The 16,224-nt window shown below is 35.2% G+C and overlaps 1 protein-coding gene across 1 annotated transcript; it reads right to left on the reverse strand.

The window, feature by feature from the left end:
* Nucleotides 1-6,770: 6,770 nt before the first annotated feature.
* On the reverse strand, nt 6,771-8,246 carry LOC119480936 (transcription factor Sox-17-alpha-like). The gene is made up of 2 exons (XM_037757593.1): nt 7,976-8,246; nt 6,771-7,447 (listed from the first exon to the last, which is right to left on the reverse strand). Exons 1-2 carry the CDS (start codon nt 8,244-8,246, stop codon nt 6,771-6,773), a joined length of 948 nt encoding a protein of 315 aa, XP_037613521.1.
* Nucleotides 8,247-16,224: the final 7,978 nt, after the last annotated feature.

The following is a 16,224-nucleotide window of genomic DNA, read 5'->3' on the forward strand; positions in this document are numbered from 1 at the left end:
CTCTAGAGAGGGCCACTTTCGCATCGGCCACCGTAGTTCTGCTACACGCTTGACACACGGGAGAAGTTTCAGTTGGTTGCAATATGCAACCTCACCACTAGATGCCGCCAAATCCTACATACTGCACCTTTAACTATAGTTTAGCGTTTCGTTAGCGAGCGATAATAAAATCAGCTAGTGACGTTTTTTATTTCAGCCGGTACTAAAATCAAACATCGCTGGATAGATATGATGAGAAACTGCTTTTGTCTACTTTGTTCCATTTTATTTAAAATTTTTAATCTCCCTCTGTTATTATTGTAAACTGTATATGTTGTTGTGCAAGAACAGAAAGCTTGACAGGCGTAGCAACAATAGGTAACTGTCAACTCACATGTCAAAAATGTAAATGAGTGAGAAGGAAATGTAAAAAATTATAGTTCTGCTGTTTCATTCCAGTGAAAAAGGAAGCGGTCAAATAACGAGGAAATGCACTTTGGCGTAATATTAAAATACAATTACGCACTGAAATAGGTGCGTGTCCGCTCTGTATCTGGAATGATCATTTAATCAGTATCCGAAAACAATTATGCTCACTCTCATATCACACACACACACACACACACACACTGAACTCATGGACATACTGGCAGACTGAGTCATAAAGCACCAGAGGACACTGAGGAAGAAGGTGTGACGTTATTTCCACACAAAATAATCTGGTAGGAATGACTCCGAGCAGCACGCCACATTTCATTCTGATGATTTCATGTTAAAATGTTTCTTTAGTATATAAGCTACACATACACATCATAATGTATTTAAAGATAAATATAAGAAAACATCCCAGACACAAACAAAGACTTGGGGCCAGTTTGAGGATTGTGTTTGTGTTAATCATCCCCTGAGTGTTTGTTGACAGGCGTTAGCGTCTCTGCTGATAGAGTATTGTATCGGCCCAGCAGGTCACGGGGACACACCCAGCCGCTCTATTCTCTGTTACAGTAATCATCTGTCTGTCTGCCGCTCGCCGGCTGTCTGTCTCTCGGCTGAGGTCATAATAACCACAGAGAAGTTGTGACTCTCTGCACACCAGAACGAGACCTTCTCATATATAACTGCAAAATAAATACATATATTAGGCTATTTATTAAAGGGTTAGTTCACCTTCACATGCAGATGTTTTGGTTTAATGTGGACTGGTTTTAACATATATTTGCCGTCATTATAATACTGTGTAATTTTGTTCATACTCCGATACTGTACTTTTTTAGGTACTTGCACTTTAATTATTTCCATTTTATGCTTCTTACTTTGATTTCACTACAATTTAGGAGAAAATATTATACTTTTTACTTAACTATATTTATTTGACAGCTATAGTCATTTTATACAATACATGCAACTATTTTATAAAATATGTTATATTATTATACACTAAACAAGCCAGCAGCATATAAAGTAGTTACATTTAGCTCCACTTGGACCAAATACAACAGTAAAACATCATACTTATACATGAATGTAGAGCTGCAATGATTAATCGATTAATAGATTAATTGTCAACTATTAACTTAATCGCCAACTATTTAGATAATTGATTAATCAGTTTGGGTCATTTTTAAGAAAACAAAAGTCTAATTTCTCTGATTTCAGCTTCTTAAATGTGAATATTTTCTGGTTTCTTTACTCCTCTATGACAGTAAACTGAATATCTTTGAGTTGTTAATCTAGAAAATAATCAACAGTTTAATCGACAATAAAAACAATCGTTAGTTGCAGCCCTAAATGAATGAACCAATAATAATAATTCAACGATATAATAATAGTATAATACTCCCAGGGGTGTTCTTTCTTCATTGAGTAATCTCACTTTTGATCCTTTAAGCACTTTTAGATAATAATACTTACATATTTTTACTTAAGAAACATTTTCAATGCTGTATTTTTACAGTGTGGTATTTTGTGGTACTTAAATAAAGCATTTAAATACTTTGTGATATCTAGTTGATATCTATCTCTTTTGGATTTCTGATGAATACAGTTGAGATAAATCACATTTTCTTCATGATGCTCACAGCATCAAAATATTAAAGCATATTTTTAAAAGATTCACATGTGCAGAAACGATATCCTGTTCACACTGTATCATCAAAAGATCTCATTGTGAGCAGTTTTCACATGCAGGGACTATTTCTTATTGAGAGGTAGCTCCGATGAAAGAGAAATGGATGTGGATTAGCAGTATCTGATATCTCAAAATAAAACCAAACCTATCTCCGTGGATAGATAACGTAAGAAAACATAACGTCTAAATCTGAGTGAACTGACCCTTTAAATGTGTCCCTGAGCTCCATGTCTGCACATCCTACCTGAAGTCACACACACGATGCAAACCTGTGAGACATCCAGGTGAAACTCCACTGCAGCGGCCTGATGAGGTTATAGTAATCTGATCGGCCCAATTAGTGCCTGATTAGAGCAGACTGACGTAATGAAGTGATCAGACAGACATGTTTAACTGTGGTTGGTTTTATGGAATTACATTTTCCTTCTCTTTACTTCAGTATTTCTTTAGAATGAGAAACTGTTGAGTATCTCACTTCCTGTTTGAGTTTCCTCAGACGTCCCCGCAGCGTAACACTCGGATGAGCATTATCTGCATTATCTCCTTCATGCAGGAGATATAAGACAAGAAAAAAACTAATTATAGCTCACACAAATCTCAAGAATGTTACAGGTGAATGAGCTCAAATCTATTTTTAGGTTTAATATAAACTCCAGCTATTTGGCCTGTCAATACTGGACACACAGAGATGACATATTTACATATTTAATCTCTAACGAGGACAGTATTTTATGGTGGAGGAATCTGAATTACAGCATGTTTGACATGTTGAGATTCCTCACATTCTTCAGCGGCGATAAGCTCAAACATGTCTCTGTGAGCTCTCCAGCACATTTCTGATATATTAAATAACTCAGCTTGGAGACGACATAAATGATTTGTGGATGATCTAAAAGTACACACAAGAAACTCATTTTATATACAAACAGTTTGTATTTTTGTTGCACTTGACGACCTGAGAATATGTGGTTTTGTTTGTTAATAATAAATTACATCTTGAGAAAATGTACCCGTTAGTAATGTTAAATTAAAGAGGAAATATTAAGGTTTTAACATCACCTGATTAAACCCAAGTTTACTCTTAAGAAGGAAACATTTCAGCCCTTTTATATTCCAGTTTCATCTCTTCCACCTTCACTTTTCCAGTTGTTTTATTTGATTTGATAAACCAGAAGCCTGCAGCCTTGTAAATATTTGACAAAGATATCTGATTTGTCCAGCTGCCATCTCCGTCGCTGTTTATTGTTGATGATATTTTCACCTGAACCACTGATATCATCCCGTTGTTTTTCCTTCAGGAAGTTCCTGCAACTGCTCATTAATTGTTGCTGAGGGGCCGACGTTTGAGGAAAAACAACAAGTTGAACTTTGAGTTCAGAGGGAAAACAACCACTGGTGGCACATAAACTAGCAATATTGTTTTATATTATCATGTGTTTTTCAAGTTAGTGTTTTGCATCACAGCACATTCCTGTGTTACACATCGCAGCAGCGTGTTTTGTAATATCGTCGTGGGAATTGAGCTGACGTCAGATTTCTTCCGCTGATTCAGGTGGCAGGTCTTCACTTTCCTAATCAGCTCTTCTGCTCTCTCCTCCGAGTTCAGGTCGTCCTTCCTTCAGCCGTCCGTTTCCTCCCAACACCCCCATGTCTCACTTACATCATTGACTCGTTTACAAACTTCTCTGCTGTTTGGTGGATATCTTGTTGTACTTAAGTATGTTAGGCCCAAAAAAATCCACGGGGTGCATTGCTGTGTTTCAGGTGGCTTCCTTGCAAGGGGCTACCAGCAGAAAAATCACTCTTTGCATGGTGGAGCTTTGCAATCTAATGGCTTACAATCATTTTAAAACATGTTCAACTCATTTTTAAACTGTCCATTAATGGTTAAGGTTATATTATTAACAATAAAGTTGAATATTGCCATGGAACACATAGTTTCTGATTATCAATAGTTGTCAACACAAATGTTATTCCATTGTATATTTGTTGAAATTTATTCATCAGTATCATTTTTGGGCAATATTTCAATGTTTTTAATTAAAAATATAGTAATTTATGAGGTGAATCCAGAGTGATACTTGTAATATTTGCATATATTGTTTTAAAACAGACATATTTAAGCACAATAACAGATGTGGACATTGGCAAACATCACTCTGATCACTGGATATGATGCAGTTTCTTCCCACAGAGACTGGCCAGATTGACGTGTTTAGGAAATACTTAACAGTTTTCTTGTGTTTGAAGTCCGCAACTATTTATAGAACAAAGAAACAGTTGAGCATTAGTTTTACAAAGATTGTCCTGCATATTATCAGACTTTTTCTTGTTTTTATGTGACTATTAATTATTTTTATTTTATATAGTTATCTTCTATCTGCTGATCTTTGGTATGTGATCGACAGTGTGCTGGATTTTTGTGTGTTTATTTTACATTTATTTGACTTTAAAACATGTTTCATATTTATTTTATGTATACATTTGGGTTTTAGTCATTGCTCTTGTCCATAAAAACAGATAAATAAAATAAAAATATCTTTTATTTCACTTGGAGACAGGTCTATGCAGATGTGTACTTTTGCTGTAAATCGACATCTGAATCGATTGGTGGAGTCTTATCATTAAAAAACCTGTTTTGTCGGTTGAAAGAAAATATAGTTTTTTTGTTGTAAGTGTCCAAAGGAAAAAAAAATGCAAAAAAATAAAACTTTCCATTTCTTTTTACTGTGTTGGAGCATTAAAGGGTTTCGTCCTTGCAGCACCTTACGGCCTCGATCTTCCGTCTGAGTTCAACCTCGAGTCTCTGACACAGAAAACACGGAGCAGGGAAATAAACATTTTTCTAAATGAGTAAACATTTGGCAGCCAGAGTCGAACGAGTTTGGAGATATGTCGATTTTGGGGCATATTTTTAGAGCCTTTGTGAAATGTTTTAAAATGAAACAGGAAGTTGGGAAGTTTATGCCCCTGGCGCCCGCCCTGCTTCCCTCTCGGAGACAAGAAAGACGTGAGGATGGAGATTAAACAGCGTGTCAACAGTTTGGCTTCTGCCAAAGGCCGGCCAGTATAGATCCAACATTGATTCATATTACAGATATTTATAATCATCTACAGTCATCTTAAAGGGACACTCCACCCATTTTACACACGTCTTTTTTCTTCTTTATAGAAATAAACAAACAATTTATTGTATCGTACAATAACCATAAATTCCACATCATAGAGTTTACAGAAGAAAAAACAACAACTCTGAGATGAGGACAGTCACAATTCATATAAAGATTGTGGTAACAGTTTACTTTCAGTCCCCCTTTTTAGCATTTACAAGCATGTAAATGTTTATAAACATTTAATAAATGGTTTTATAACACACTATATTGTAGTTTTAAGCAGTTTTATGGATGTTTTTAAGTGTTAATTAATGTACAGTAGTCAATAATCCTAACTTCTTCTGTGAATAGACATTAATAAACACTTGTATCTGGTACAACTACATTATAATGTGTTATAAACAATGCATTACATGTGCTTATAAATGCTAAACAAGGGGACTAAAAGCAAATGTTGAACAAAAAAACATATATTGATCATTTTTAAGGCCCTGAGCCGCCCACACATGATCAGCGGTAAAATATCACTTTGCGCTGGCTGTGCCATTGATTTCCTATGGGCAGAGCGGTGTCGCCCGACTAGGTGGAAGCACCTTAGCGTGGTACACCACTCGAAATTGCCACCGAGCACTGCGCTCAATGTTCAAATTATTTCCACTTTGACCTCGGTTGTTGCTGACCTTTCAAAGAGCAACCAATGAGATAACAGCTGCAACTGTTGTTACAGTGAATGGCGTTCCTTACACACTTTTTAATGACATATTATACCTGCGCTGCACTTTGCCACTTTGCAAGGCTTTGCACCCTACCTTGCTGTGAATCAAGAGCACATTTCTTATAACGTGAAGGCAGTTTTAGGATTAATAGAGAAATGAATGTACTGTTTGATCTCATTTGTCAAAACCAAAAAGATGAGCTTTTTACCTGAAAATATTAATATATGCATAGGCTATATAATTATATAATATAAAATATACACCACTGATAAAAACACACAAAAAAATTTTTTTCAATAAAAACAAATGCCAAAATGACCCCCTCAGAGGTCAGGGGTCAGGGGTCATCTCAGACTAACTTATATCAGATGAGGTGACATATGCATTGAGGGTCTAACAAAAAAAGGTCTTACAAAAGAGTTGCTTTCAAGTTGCATTATGGGAAGTGTAGGATCCAGTGTTTTTACAGCCTTGACTCATTCTAGGGACCAAAAGTCCACATACTTTTGGTCTTTACTGCATCGATTTTGACCCGTCTTTCTAAAAATCTGTCTCAACTTTATGAAAGTGTGATTCTAAATCACTGGAGTGGCATTTTACACCTACTATATGAAAATGAATAGTTATTTTGAAATGTTTAAGTCTGTTAATCTTGTCTTTTTGCTCATTTTTAAGATATCAATAAGGACATGGACATTGCAAGTTCAATTAATTATTTATTGACACATACATTGGAAGACAGTACAGCAGTCATTTAACATCAAAAACACAATATACACTTATATCAGTCATCACACAGACATAATTTAAATAAATACACTATTTGTAGTAGCTTTATGAGACGGAGCGTCCCTCTCTGTGGCTGCTCTGCTGGTAGTAGCTGATGGGATCCACTGACTCGGACCTGTGAGGGCTCGGACCCAGGTACTGTTCAAACTCGCTGCGGTCCAGATCGTACAGCATGTCCAGCTGAACCCGTTCCAGGTAGAACTCCAGGGAGGGCCCAGAGGGACACAGAAGGCCTCCGTAGACCCTGCTGGACTCCTCCTGGTCCACATGGGGACCTGCAGCGCTGGAGAAACCATACTGCATGTGTTGACTGCCAAAATACAGCTGGGGCTCTGCAGGGTACGCAGGAGGGTTCTGGTACACCGCGGGCTTGTTTGAGTAAACATCTGCTGCAGCTGTGTCTGAATATACTGGGTGGCTGCTGCGCAAAGGGGAGAAGTTAGAAGGGGAGTTTGTGAAAACAGAGGTGTTCGGGTAGCACTGCTGCTGGTTCTGGAGCAGGTAGGTGAGGTTGAACGGCACGGGGAAGCCGGGGGAGCTGCAGAGCGAGGAGGAGTGAGGAGCCTCCACACACTGAGGTCTGGAGCTCTTCTTCAGCTGCCTCCTCCTGCGCGGCCGGTACTTGTAGTTGGGGTAATCGATGGTGTGCTGGACTCTCAGGCGCTCGGCTTCCTGCATGTAGGGACGCTTCTCAAGCAGGGACATGGCCTTCCAGCTTTTTCCTGCAGGAACACAGTATGGTTAATGATCTGCATCTTTGGTTTAGAAAAACTGACTTAAATATGAACCTTTTTTTTTTTAATATACTTCATTTTTTTCCCCCTTTTTTCAAGGCTGTTTTCATATATGCAATCCACTGTTTGTAACAGTCTATAAACCAACTTTTAAGTAGATGAGCTTACAGACAAACCCATCAAGTACATTAGAGAAAACAACCTCAACATTCAAAACCAAAACAAAACCAAGAAAAGAAATAACAATAATAATAATGACAAAAAGAAAGAGTAGGGTTAAAAAAACAAAACAACAAAGCAAAAAAAAAACAACCAAAACACACATAACAAAAAAAAATTAATAATAATAATTAAATATAAATTAGTTTTTCCCCATATGAGACATGTTCCAGGCTAAAGAACTACAAATATTGAACATTTTTAGGACGTACACTTGAAGATCTCCAAGGGGCACTTTAACTTTAGCAACTTCTGTTCTTATTAATAACATTTCCAAGCTGTTAATGAGTTTCTTACCGAGTATTTTGCTCAGATCTGTATTCTCCAGGTCTGGGTTGAGCTGTGCCAGCCTCCTGCGCTCCTCTTTGGTCCAGATGATGAAGGCGTTCAGAGGCCTCCTGACTCTCTGCTGCTCTGACGCACATCTGGCCTCTGGGCTGGCACAGCTAGAGTCCGAGTTCACGGACAGAGGGCTGCAAGGACCCGAACCAGGAGAGATCACCTCGGTCCTGATCTGATGCTCCACGTCCACAGAGATGGGGTCTTCATTCTCCAAAATGTAATGCATGATGGTGGTGATAGATAGTTTGGCTCTCTGTCATCCTCCTGGTGACTCACAGATATATGTGGGTGCTCCACCAATGGGAGGCCAGGAGGAGTGGATTAAAGGTGTGAATTTCAGGTGTTTTCTCAGGTCTGTGATAGGCCCATCTGACCCCCCACAATCAGCCATGTCACAGAAACTTCACATGGAGAAGAGACATGAGTCTGTAATAAAACTCAATTTGGCTTTTCTATAATAAAAGGTTCAACATGTAATGCCCAGATTAAGATAAACAGCCCATAAACCAATCAGATGTATCCATTAAGGATTAAGTGTTGAACCCATTTTCCCTCTTTATTGTTACACATATATGAAAAGTATAAACTGATGAAAGTCAAAGTAGAATTATACTTTTATTACATGTTTGTCTGCTACTATATTTGTGCGCAAAAGTCCCTGACATCACATGGAAAAGAGACATGAGTCTGTAATAAAACTCAATTTGGCTTTTTAATAATAAAAGGGTGACATGTAATGCCCAGATTAAGATAAACAGCCTATAAACCAATCAGATTTATCCATTAAGGATTAAGTGTTGAACCCATTTTTCCCTCTTTATGGTGACAAATAAAATATATATAAAATATATATAAAATATAAAAAATATAAAATATATAAAATATATAAAATATAATATAATATAAAAATATATAATATAATATAAAAATATAATATAAAAATACAATATAAAAATATAATATAATATAAAAAATATAAAATATATAATATTATATATATATACTAAAAATAAAGAATAAACTGATCCAAGATTCAAGATTAAAGAGTTTTATTTGCCATTTGCACCTAATATAAGTACAGTGAAATTCTGAGCAGTTTATACCGAGTCAGCTTTAAGAAAAGAAAAAAAGGTAGAAAAAGGCACAAGGTAATTACAGTACAAAATAAGTAGCACATTCAACTCAACACAATAAATAAATAAATTATTAAAAATATAAAACGCCCTCAGTGTAGTCAATAAATAAACTAAACTACCCTCTGCATAGGAATGATACCCCAGAATACAAATATACAGTAAATAAATAAATACTTCCAAAAATGAATACAAAATAAATGCAAAAATAAATAAATAAATGCAAAAATATATAAATAAATAAATACATATACAAATGCATAAAAATAAATACAGAATACAAATATAAAGTATGTATTTGAAAGTCAAAGTAGAATTACACTTTTATTACATGTTTGTCTGCTCCTATAGTTGTGCGTAAAAGTCCCTGACATGAAAGTCTAATAAATCCCTTGATTCACTTATTAAAAGCATATTAGAGAAATCAAATGACACTTTTTGGAGAGAGCTGGTATGTGATCAATAGACATCAGCAGCAGGTATTGATAGGTGAACATCAAAGTGTGCAGCAGGACTATAAGGAGGCAGGCCTGGTTACTAATTACATTGTGTCTCTCAGCTCTTATCTGTCATCCACTGTCTCTATCAAAGTGCATTTTACAGGACTGACAACAAACATGATCAAGGCTCAGTGTTTATTACACGATTACCAAGCACAAATATTTGCCCAAACACAAAACAACTGAGTGTATTGAAATCAGTCAAAACTCCTGCAGACATCCAGACTCACAGAAACCAGCAGCAGTTTTTCCTTTTTCAGCCTATAATTTATATATCGGCAGCATTTATTTTGTCAGTTTTCCACAAAGTAGGTGATAAGAATAAAAAAACAAGACATTAAAAAATATTAAATAATATTTTAAATACATTTTAATTAAAAAAAAATATATAATACAGCTAAAATAACATTTTGAAAGTAAAAAAAACAAACTTAGATTGATCTATAAATAATATAAGAATTAAAAGACACAATTGTTGGGGAATTATTGATATTATAGGAATGTTTTAGTTCTAGGAAAATTTGAAAAAAATGCATTGTAGTGCATATATATGAGAATAAACACATTTATGAGCACTAGAAACACTTATTAATGGGAAATAATGGATTTATTGTGGTGACACGAAGCATAAACACACAAATAAAGTAGGAAACAGTCACTACATTGAGTACAAATAGTCTATACAATAACATTGTTATTGAAAAAACACAGATTATAGGACAATTAGCCATAAAAACAAGCAAAAATAAATAATGATAATTTTGTGTATCCATCATTATTGAGCTCTCCAGAAACTCTTCAGGCATGTGATCCCACTTTAATATAATAGGATGCCGTTACAGGTGTGTGTGTGGTTTCAATGAATATCTGAGACTATACATTACACAGACAATAGACGTCATTATGGTAAATCTGCAATACACAGAGTTAATACACAGTTAATTCCTGCACCTGCACTGCTTTGTCCCTGCAGACGAGTCACTTATGTGGATATTTAAATTGTAAATACTGTGTATTATGGTTCAGAGCAGAGAGGGTTAATACACAAGGAAGAGCAGGAAGAGTTTGCTGTAAGAAACCTGCAGAAAACATTCAAGTCTGCACTTTAAAGGCTTTAAAACTGCATTAAACTCATGCACACTTTACGCATTTTGGACTTTGTTTTAACCTTGCAGAAGAAGTAAATGGGACCTAATGGAGGTCGATATCTTCATCAAGAGGCCTGATCAATACTGTGACATTGGCACATTCAGTAACAGCAGTGATAAAGTTAACTGTGCTCCTCATCTCCCTTTGACAACTGGACTTAAACCATTTTCTATCAGTCTAAACTGATAAAGTGATTAAGTGGCTTTGAGGGGACAAGATGTCCCGAGGGCTACCTGGTTGATCCTGCCAGTAGCATATGCTTGTCTCAAAGATTAAGCCATGCAAGTCTAAGTACACACGGCCGGTACAGTGAAACTGCGAATGGCTCATTAAATCAGACAAGATAAAAGTCATTAATTCAGTTTTTTTCCTTTTCTTTTCTCTTTTGTTTTTGTGGGGGTATTAACTGTATTCATATTTTTTTATATTTTTATTAGAATTGATTTTTATTTTATTATTATTATCTATGAGTTTATGATTATGATTATGATTATTATTATTATGATTAATGATAATAATAGTATATTTTTTAATAAATATTATGCTTTACATCACGTAATCATTTTTAAAATAATTTCTAATGCATATCTTTAAAATCAATAAAATTTGACCTAAAAAAGAACATCAATATTTACCTCAGATATGGAGATTTTTTTAAGGTGTATTTAAAACAAAATTATTAATTTAAATAAAGTGGCTTTTTTTTTGTGGGATTATTCATTTTATTAAATTTTTTTTATTTTCATTTATATTTCATACATTTTAGATATTTAGATATTTATGTATTTATTTATTTAAATAAAGTGTCTTTTAGGGCAAATTGACATAAAATTCGTTAAGTCTGTTTTTTCTTTTCATTTCTTTTTTTGGGGTGGAATTATTCATATATTCACATTTTTTATATATTTTATATTTGTATTTGTTTTCATTTATTATTATTATTATTATTATTATTTATAATTATTATTAATAATAATAATAATAATAATAATAATATAATAATAATAATAATAATAATAATAATAATAATAATAATAATAATAACAGTTTATTTATTCTTCAATTAATATTATGCTCTACATTACGTAATTTTTTGTAAATAATTTCCTATTCATATCTTTAAAATCAATAAAAATCGATCACAAAAAGAAAATCAATATAATCCTGAGAAATAGAGATTTTTAAGGTGTATTTAAAACAGCATTATTCATAGTGTGTATAGTTTGTTGGTATGTGGTGAAAGGTGGGGGTCGTTTTCTTCGCATCTTGTCAGTATTAGAGTTTGAATCCACATCCGGGGTGTTGAACGGGACGCACGCGCTCCTAAAGCACTAATGGATTTAATCAATTAGCTTGAACGACGCAGCGTGAAAACAATAACGGTGGTTTCGACTGAGCCTCTCTGTGAATTCAGTCGGCTCAACATTACACAATGATTGTGATTAACATGTGGATTTAAAGTTTGGATATTGGACTTTATTGTGCATTAATTTACCACCATATAACATTACTCAGCTGTGTTATTTAAGAGAAAAAAAACGTGTGATTTAAAATGTTGGGGACTGCAGCCAATGATTATTTTTCATCATTGATTGGTCCTTCGACTACTTTTAAGATTAATTGATGATTATTTACTCTAAGAAATTCAGAAAATAGTGAAAGAATTACCATCAAATGTTCAAAAAGCAATAAATTGGCTCTTTGAATATATAAATTATATATAGTATAATTAATTAATCTGAATACAATAACGTTAGTTTCGGCTTAGCCTCTCTGTGAATGCAGTCGGCTAAATATTAAACAATGATTGTGATTAATGTAGATTTAAAGTTTGGATTTTTATCTTTTTTGTGCATTAATTTACCAACATATGACATTAATTTTATTTAAGAGAGAAAAACGTGTGACTTGTCCTTTATTCTGACTCTGTTGATGAGTCCTAATCTATAAAGTAACAGTGGGGATTGTCTCATAGCCAAACAAGAGACAGACTGGACACAAAGCCTTCTGAATGGGGATTGTTCTGATCACAATGTGCCATTGTACTGGACAGAACTCATATATGGGACACTCCTCTCCGTCTTCACTGTCGATCAGTGATGAACAAGGTGGCACAGGTAGAGCTGCAGACCTGCAGGAGGATGTAACAACTAATAGCAGGATTTACAAAGGAAGGCTACTCTGGATTCATGGATAATGCTTTGGGTTTAATATTGGCTGCATTTGGAGCACTTATTCATAAGGAAAAGGATAGTTTGCTGCACATTTTCTAGGTGTGGACTGGAGCTTCTTTGTAAATGAAGATGCCACAACAGCTGACCTTCTCTTCTTATGGATATATGAGGATTTGCTGCACCTGAAGACTTGCATCCAAAGACAGGAGGCCCGTGACCTCTGGTAATGAACCACTGTATTCCAACCAGCACCTCGGTGCCATCCCACCGACTTTCCTTACAGTGGCTCGTTCATAAAGAGCTGCATTGTTTCATAGCTGGAAGGTGTGAAGGGGATATAATGACCGTGATCTTCGCAGCGAGGGACTCTATTGCATTGTGTTGTATTGTATGGACACAGCAGGTCAGCATCAAGATACACTCTGTCAGGACTCAGACACCATTCTATGCAGTGGTGTGTCCCACCTCCACCTCTTACATCACGTGTTTGAGAAGCAGATTCAACAGTAGACTGAAGGCTGGGGGTCCTGAGTGCGAGCCTCCACACTCCCCGTGTACACAGCGCCCTGCCCGGCCCTACGTCAGCCCAGCTGAGAGGATTACATGCCCCTCTGGTGTAGACAGGCTTAATGCAGCCTCATTAGCAGAACACAATGATGCTCCCACCTCTGAGCACAGATAACAGGCCGCGGTGCTCAGCCAGACTTCAAACACAGACTACCAGGTGCTGCAATGTGCAGGGTGCAAGGCCAAAAGAGCACACCTGAGTACTGGGGATCTGCACTTTTGCTCTGGTTTTACCAAACTCACATCATTTAAGGACTTAAATGATTAGCTGATTAACATGCACTATTTTTTGGTGTGTCATATGTGAGGATGTACTGCTTTTCTCTGTTTTAGATCACTGTAAATTCATTATATTTGTGTTTTTGGACTGTGAGTCGGGCAAAAATCACTTTTTGCACTTTTAGAACTTTTTTTTAAAATACAAAAGCTCCAACAGGCATCTTCCAACATGACATCAGAAACATGACTGCAAAAAATAAATAAATAAATAAATAAGTAAATAATAAATAAATAAATAAATAAATGAGGGAGTAAGATGAATAAATAATGAGTAAATTAAAAAATCATAATAAATAAAAAACAAGTTAGAAATAAGAATATGAGATGAAGTGTCTGTTACTTAAAATACAATTCTAAGGAGTCAAAGTACTTTTAATAACTTTTTAATTAATCTTAATTAATTATATACTATATCCTTTATATAAGACATGACTGCAAAAAAGGATAATAATTAAATGTAGAAGAAAAAAGAAAAATAATAATAAATATGTTTATTAAAAAAGTTAGAAATAATAATATAAGATAAACTTTATCTGATAAAGTGTCCACTTAATAAACATTTATAAGGAGTCAAAGTAATTTTAATAACTAATTTGTTATATATTATATAATTAATATATTCATGGATTAAATACAGACAGCCAATTCATTGCTTTTTGAACTTTTGATGGGCTTCTTTTCACTTTTTTGAGTAAACAGTTAATCAAATAATCTTAAAGTAATCAATAGATTATAAATTTGAATTATTATTTAGTCGATAAATGACTAACAATGTGCACTTATTTGTGATATATTCCTCGTTCAAATTTTAATTAATTTAAGAAAACATCCCTCAGATCTTCAGTCTGGCTCTTTAACTGCCGTCACTCTGCTCTCTAATTGTATTGCGTTTGTCTATCATGCAGACTGACTAATGAGGCTAAAGCTCCAGTCGTCCTGAAGAACAGCACTATTCTTTGTAAATTAGGAATTGTATTCTACAGATAAGAGTCTTATCTGAGATGAATTGAATGAGTCTTCCAGTTCTTTTATTGTCCAGACAGCAGAGCTCTGTATGTTAGTGGCCCCCCACAGTATATACTGTATGTGTAAGCCTGACCTTGATGCAACACGTCTCTTCTCAGCAGACAGGACAATGGACGCCTGCATTTAGCTGTAATTAGCCCTAATTATTAACTGGAACTAGACTGAGACCTGTGAGACACCGTGATATCTGTGTCTGTCCTAAACGGCTCACTCACGGCAGCAGATAACCTAAACAACTGCTCAGCTCCAGCAGCAATGCTTTGACTGTTTAATTAAATAGTGTGAACTGGTTAGACTCAGACATTAGATTATTTGGAGCAGAAAGCCCCTAAAAACAGACAAACAAATCGTTTTAGCCAAAGTGAATTCTTCTTAATTGTAATTGATGGAGAAAATACTTAATTTCTTTTATTCTCTTTATGCAAACTCTCTGCGGCTTCACAGAGTCGATGTTTGTGCTCAACTCTGCTCGTCTGAGACTTGATAGAAATTCAAAAGAATCTGCTGCTTTGAAGATAAGCGCTGCAGCTCTGCCATAAACAATGATTGTGCTGTTTCTTTCCTGTGGCGTGATTTATTTAAAGTATTATGCTGTAAGGATTTGGGCTGGTTTTCCTGGCAGGGCCGGCTGTGTACGTATCCACTACTTGTGTAGTTTATTGGATACTTGAGATTCAGGAAAACACTCAGGGAGCCACAAGCAAAGTCATCAAAGTGTGACCTTTGTCTCTCATGGCAACAAATTATGAAATGTACAAATACTGTAAGAAATACACCTTAAAAAATACTTCCTTTTTTAAATGCAAAAACTAAAATTAATTATATTTAACTCACAGTTTGGTGCATCATATTTTCTTTCTATTCTTATAATAATAATTGAGACGTGCCTACCGGTAACTAACATGGCAGAGGGGACTTTGTAAAGAAACACAATGCTTGTAGTCTTTGCTCACACACACACACAAACATATGCTTCCTTTGATAAAGTGTAAAATTCTATGGCAGCGTCCCTTAAGACAATATCTGCGTAAAATACCAAGTTATTTATAGCGAGTGTGCCATTCTGACTTCAAAAAATAAACATGAGCGTAATGGAGAGTTCAAACACAATCCAGCCAAAACCCACTACGAGCACATTGTAGTGCAGGCAGGGTGTAAATTATCATAAAGTGTTGATTGTAATATCTCAAAATCTTAATGAGATTCTGCATTACAACACCCTGGCTTTCATTTTAAAAAATCTCAGCACTGTGAAGTAAGAAAAAAAAGATATGTAAAGTCAGTGAAAGTGTGGTGATTAATACATCAAGATCAGTAATTTCCTCAGATATCAAAGCATTAACTTCATGCCGTTTTCATGTCTCTAAAGTGTAACG

This window comes from Sebastes umbrosus, chromosome 21, assembly GCF_015220745.1.
Source record: "Sebastes umbrosus isolate fSebUmb1 chromosome 21, fSebUmb1.pri, whole genome shotgun sequence".
Classification (NCBI taxonomy): domain Eukaryota; kingdom Metazoa; phylum Chordata; class Actinopteri; order Perciformes; family Sebastidae; genus Sebastes; species Sebastes umbrosus.

Bases quoted from the DNA above. Each gene is read 5' to 3' on its own strand.
- LOC119480936 (XM_037757593.1), bottom strand. From the start codon at position 8,246: ATGCATTACATTTTGGAGAATGAAGACCCCATCTCTGTGGACGTGGAG. The intron at 7,448-7,975 runs GTAAGAAACTCA...GTGTTCCTGCAG, and splicing joins AGATCTGAGCAAAATACTCG to GAAAAAGCTGGAAGGCCATG.